Here is a 5,935-nt window from a genome sequence, read left to right as displayed (position 1 = left end):
GCAATAGAGTGAATTTGTAAAAAAGAAGTAAACATCCGCTGAAAGGCTAAACGAGTGCAATCCGCAAGCTTATAATAGTTGAAATCCGCAATTAACTCCAATAAAGTCAAAAGAAATATTCATTGGTGCATTTAATCGTTTGAGCGTTTGCGCATTTGACCTACAGTTGACATTGCGAAAATTCTAGAAGTCCGCTTTGTCCTTCATTTGAACTCTGCAAGGGCTGTTTATTAAAATCTTGGCATACGAACGGCTCATCAAAGTCAATTATAACAATGTCAAATTTTGTTAAAACGCGCGATTCCGCTCTCAAAGCCATTAAACGCTATATGGCAAAAAGTGTTGATGACGCATTCGCAATGGATACGGAAAGTGTTACGAGCTACCTCCAGCTATTGGGTGAACAGTGGGCTCGTTTTAACGTTGCCCAAGACGCAATAGACATTTCTTGTGGTGTTGATAATGCTGACATCGAAGAAAACGTGCGTATCCAAGCCGAGACTTGGTACTCTACGGCTTTAGCAAATTTTAAGCGCGTACAGAAGTGTCGCACCGAACCGCAAACCAATATTATGTCAACGCCTGTGTCCGCGACCATTCGTCTACCAAAAATGGAGCTGCCTGCATTCTCCGGTGATTCTACGGAATGGATCGGGTTTTACGACGCGTTTACCTCGCTAGTTGACAGTAACTCGGCACTGTCGGACGTACAAAAGCTTCACTACCTTCGAAGCTGCTTGAAGGGTGACGCGTTAAAAATTATTAGCGGTTTTAAAATAAGTGACGCGAATTACGCTGAAGCTTGGGGGCTGCTAAAATCGCGGTATAAAGTCATGCGTGTAATTGTGGAAGTTCATCTTCGCGCGTTGGCCGATGTCAAAAGGGCTACGGGCGACAATGCCGAGGCAATCAAAGGTGTAATTGATGCGTTTCAGCAGCATATTCGCGAGCTTAAAGCGTTAGGTCGTCCAGTTGAATTTTGGGACGACTGGTTGGTACATGAGGTCGTGAATAAATTAGCATTCGAGACGCGTAAGCAGTGGGAGCTATCACTCGTTAGTGATGAGCCTCCGTCATTCGAACAATTAGCCACATTTTTAGAGATACGATGTCGGTCGCTATCCATGCTTCCGCCATCAGCAACACCTGCACCAATCAAGGTCAAAACCGCATCAGCAACCAAGTCGACGAACGTGTTCCATGCGGTACCGGAACAAAATAACGCGTGTGCTTATTGCAATGGACCTCACAAGATTTACGGCTGTGAAAAGTTTCGTGACCTGGACTTAACCGCAAAATCGAAGTTCGTGAAGCTAGCGCGTGTATGCTTAAATTGCCTCAGCTCGGGCCACTATAAAGATCGGTGTAACAGTGCTTCCACTTGCCGGGTGTGCAACCAACGTCATCACACGCTGTTGCATGGTGCCGTAACTTCAACAGCCGTTACCGCATCCAGTCACTTTTCCAACAATCCGTCCCATCCGTTCTCTGCAGTTGACGCCGCGTCACACGTAAACGCGAACGGCTCACTCGATTTTGACGCATCATCGAACGCTGCCGCCGACGCCGCGCCGCACGCAGACGATTCACCAACCGTCGACCCTTCATCGAGCGCCGCCGCTGCATGCGTTTCATCATGCCTAAACTCCAACTTCAATCCGCCCATTCCAGTAGAAAGAGTTGTGCTGCTTTCTACCGCGTTAGTTAAGGTATGTGATTGTTCCGGTCGTTGGCAACCCGCGCGGTTACTTTTCGACTCCGGATCGCATGCCTCCTTTGTAACCGAGGCGTGCGTGCAACGCTTGGGTCTGTCGCGAGTATCGTCCGAAGTATACATCACTGGAATTGGGTCAGCGCAAGGAGGTCGTGCTAGAGGTGAGGTATCACTGTCTCTTTCCTCTTACTGTTCCGATCAATGCTTCACTGTCAATGCACTAATTTTACCAAAAATTACAAGCGACTTACCAACGCAGACGATAGCTGTTTCAACATGGCCGCATATCCAAGGGTTGTTTCTAGCCGATCCGCAGTTTATGGAGCCGGGGCGTATCGACATATTGGTTGGCATGGACGTCATGGACCAACTTGTCTGTGCGGAATTCCATAAGGGTCCACCCGGGACCCCCATGACTCAGCGAACGGTCTTTGGATGGACATTGTTTGGAAGCTTGCATGGCGCTGGGCCTACTGCGCCACGCTTGCAGTCGCTGCACTGTGATGTTCATTTAGAGCGAGCCTTGACTAGATTGTGGGAGTTGGAGGAAGCACCTCAAAAGACGCACCTTACATACGAAGAACGTTTCTGTGAAGACCACTTCGACACAACACATCGAAGAGCACCTACTGGCCGATTCATCGTCGAGTTGCCGTTAAAGCCCGACGTACCGTTGGGAGATTCGCGAGACCTGGCCGTCCAGAATTTGCTACGCCTTGAAAGAAGACTTGCTCGCGACGCCGACCTACGTTTGCGCTACAACGAGTTTATGAAAGAACTCATAGACATGAATCATATGCAGATCGCGTCAGAAACCTTAAATCAAACATACTATATGCCGCATCATCCCGTTATAAAGGAGAGTAGCATTACGACAAAACTTCGGGTTGTTTTCAACGCGTCCGCCAAATCGTCTTCCGGGAATTCTCTGAATGACGCATTATTTGTCGGCCCTCAACTGCAGCAAGATTTGTACACGATTTTGATGCGTTTCAGAACGCACCGCTTCGCAGTAACCGCAGATATCGCAAAAATGTATCGTCAAATCTGCGTATCCTCAAAACATGCCGATCTGCAGCGCATCGTTTGGCGTAGCGATCCATCCTTGCCTATCCAAGACTTTCGCATGGTTCGTGTGACGTACGGAGTAGCAGCTGCATCTCATCTAGCTGTCCGTTCGCTGCAACAGACGGCAAGGTATTCATCAAATGGTTGTGCTAGAGCCGTTAATGTCATCCTAAAGGACTTTTATATGGATGATCTGCTAAGCGGTGCTTCTAGTAAGGAGGAACTTCTGTTGCTGCAGCAAAGGGTGTCCGAAATACTGCGGGAAGGTGGATTTGAACTCCGAAAGTGGGCGTCGAACTGCGCGCAACTTAATGCAAGCATCTCTAATGCAGCTGAAAATATATCGCATTACATCGTCGACGATAAGGATGTTCACGCTTTAGGTCTTATCTGGAACACGGAGGGAGACTACTTCACGTTCACTGTTAGCTTGAATCAACCGCCCGTGAGTTTGACCAAGAGAGCATTTTTATCAGACGCAAGCACGCTCTTCGATCCCTTGGGGCTGCTTGCACCTGCAACTATAAAATCAAAAATGTGGTTCCAAGACATTTGGCGCACCAGAGTAGGCTGGGATGACCTCATTACTGAGTCCATTGCAACGAAATGGTTGGAGCATCGCATAGAATTGCAGCAGCTCGCACACTTGAAGGTCAATCGCTGGCTCGGTACGGAAGTATCCGGGTCATTTACGCAACTGCACGTGTTCGCAGATGCATCCGAGCGCGCATACTCCGCCGTTATGTACGCGCGTACCTCACAAAGCGATGGTACCATTACCGTCGCGCTAATCTCGTCGAAGACCAAGGTGGCTCCGCTAAAACCGACAACGTTACCACGCCTAGAGCTTTGCGCCGCACATCTCGCTTCCAAACTGGTGCGAAGCGTGCTACTCAGCTGGCCTGATCTTCGCTAGCCGCTGTTCGCGTGGACCGACTCCACCATCACGTTGGCATGGCTGCAGGCGCATCCCCGCAGATGGATGACTTTTATTGCCAACCGCGTCGCCGACATTCAGGAAGTCCTGCCTCCTGAGTGTTGGAACCATGTCCGCTCCGAGCAGAACCCTGCAGATTGCGCTTCAAGGGGTATAACTCCCACCGAGTTACTACATCATCAACTGTGGTGGGATGGTCCTAACTTCCTGAGAAGCACTGAACAATCCTGGCAGCAAAAATTGCCGAAACAGCACACGACAGAGTTGGGCATTCGAAGCAGCGTCTGCGCCCATGTGACTGGCTCCAGCGATGACTGGTCGGTAATAATGAAGTACTCGTCGTTTTCCAAGCTGCGACGTGTCATTGCTTACGTTCTACGCTTCTGCTCCAACGCTCGAGATGATAGACGTCCCGACGCTACAAAGCGGTTTGGTCCTCCGAGTTGCAGCGAGTTGTCTGCAGCTGAGCTTCGCCTAATCAGGTATACGCAACAGCACTATCTATCTAATGAGATCTCTCTTTGCAGCGCTAAAAGACCAATCCCGCTTCGCAGTTGCCTTTTGCGTTTGCAGCCGTTCCTCGATGAAAACAATGTTCTGCGTTATTGGGTTGTCGGCGCCCGAAACCTGATCCGCAACGTATATCGTAAGTGTGTGAAGTGCACTTGCTTAAACCGAAACCTTGCCGCTCAGACAATGGGTGACCTACCTGCGACTCGCATAACCTACGCCCGCTGTTTTACCCGCACCTCTGTCGATTTCGCTGGGCCTTACATGTACAAGTTCACCCACGGAAGAGGAGCTAAGGCCACTAAGGGCTACATCTGCTCGTTTGTTTGCATGTGCACTGGTGCGATGCATCTCGAATTTGTTGGTGACCTGTCAACGTCGGCGTTCCTTAACGCGTTTAAAAGGTTCACAAATCGCAGAGGCTTTTGTAAGGTCATGGCATCAGACAATGGTACTAATTTTGTTGGCGCCGAGAAGGAGCTCCGCATCGCATTTCAACGGTGCATCTCAGATGACAAACTTCAATCTTTCTTTGCGGATTCAAATATTGAATGGCGTTTTAATCCACCGGCCGCACCTCATATGGGAGGGTATTGGGAAGCAGGCGTAAAACGTATTAAGTATCATCTGAAACGCGTGCTGGGCGAAACGTTGCTGTCATACGAAGAGTTTAACACCGTGCTGACAGACGTAGAAGCCTGCGTAAACTCCCGCCCGCTATGTGACATTTCTTCAGATGCTGGTGACCTAGAAGTCCTTACTCCTGGGCATTTCATTGTGGGTGAACCGCTGAAGTCAATCCCAGAACCTGAGGGTCAAGGGTTCTGTGGAAACCTCCGTCAGCGATGGCAAGCGATTTCTGCTCTGAGACAACATTTCTGGCGCCGATGGAGGGACGAATATTTGGTAAGCCTACAGCGACGCACCAAATGGTTTCGTTCTTCGCGCAACATTGAGGAAGGCGATGTGGTCGCCGTCTTCAGCGAGCCTACTCCTCCGACGAAGTGGACGCTTGCACGAGTAGTAAAATGCCACCCTGGAGCTGATGGACGTGTACGCGTCGTTACTCTGAAAACACCTCACGGAGAATTGGTGCGGCCAATAGTTAAGCTTTGCCTTCTCCCAACAAAAGATGATCTATTTTGCGAGGAAAACTAAGACTATTCCTCTATTATTATTATTTGAACTTTTTGAACTTGTAATATAACCTAAACCTAGTACTTAAATTTTGTATTGAACATATCAAGGTAGTTCAAGGGCGGCGGTATGTTGAGTTCAGTTTAGCATAGCACAAGTTTGGTTGCAGATGTTTGCATAAGGGTTAAATGTAGAGACACCGCATAAGAGTTAACCGTTTTGACACTTCTTAATTTTCTTATTTGCTATGCACCTGTTCCTTTATCTATCTGTATTTGCTTACTCATCATCTCCATTTACTAGTGATCACGTCGTTTTTTCATTATTCGCGCTCCGCCCGCTGCCGCTTAATTAGATTTATTTAGTTTGCATATACGAGTATATGTATATTGAATTCGCTACTGTAACAAACATTGTTTCAATAAAGTAATTTACGTATGTACATAGAAATTAGATCGCATTTAATTTCTTCGTGAAATTGGACTTATTCTCGTCGGTTAATATCCGCAACAGTTGTCCTGTCAAGTTCAGAGAGGTGGTTAAACTCCTACCTGAGTAGATTGAGTGAG

General features: G+C 48.2%; 2 protein-coding genes across 2 annotated transcripts; both read left to right on the top strand.

The window, feature by feature from the left end:
* Positions 1-275: 275 nt before the first annotated feature.
* LOC118751983 lies at positions 276-3,698 on the top strand. The gene has a single exon (XM_036486810.1). The coding sequence runs from the start codon at positions 276-278 to the stop codon at positions 3,696-3,698; it is 3,423 nt and encodes a 1,140-aa protein (XP_036342703.1).
* Positions 3,699-4,664: 966 nt separating this feature from the next.
* LOC118751981 lies at positions 4,665-5,050 on the top strand (the record flags this gene model as incomplete). The annotated part of the gene is made up of 1 exon (XM_036486809.1): positions 4,665-5,050. A coding segment is annotated over exon 1 (386 nt), but the record flags the coding sequence as incomplete, so codon positions are not given.
* Positions 5,051-5,935: the final 885 nt, after the last annotated feature.

Source organism: Rhagoletis pomonella, unplaced genomic scaffold, assembly GCF_013731165.1.
Source record: "Rhagoletis pomonella isolate Grant_MI unplaced genomic scaffold, Rhpom_1.0 Rhpom_scaffold_01138, whole genome shotgun sequence".
NCBI classification, from domain to species: domain Eukaryota; kingdom Metazoa; phylum Arthropoda; class Insecta; order Diptera; family Tephritidae; genus Rhagoletis; species Rhagoletis pomonella.
Note: the sequence above shows the minus strand (reverse complement) of the source record. Positions and strands in the feature narration are given on the sequence as shown.

Excerpts from the sequence above, each read along its gene's own strand:
- LOC118751983 (XM_036486810.1), top strand. The coding sequence starts at position 276 with ATGTCAAATTTTGTTAAAACGCGCGATTCCGCTCTCAAAGCCATTAAA.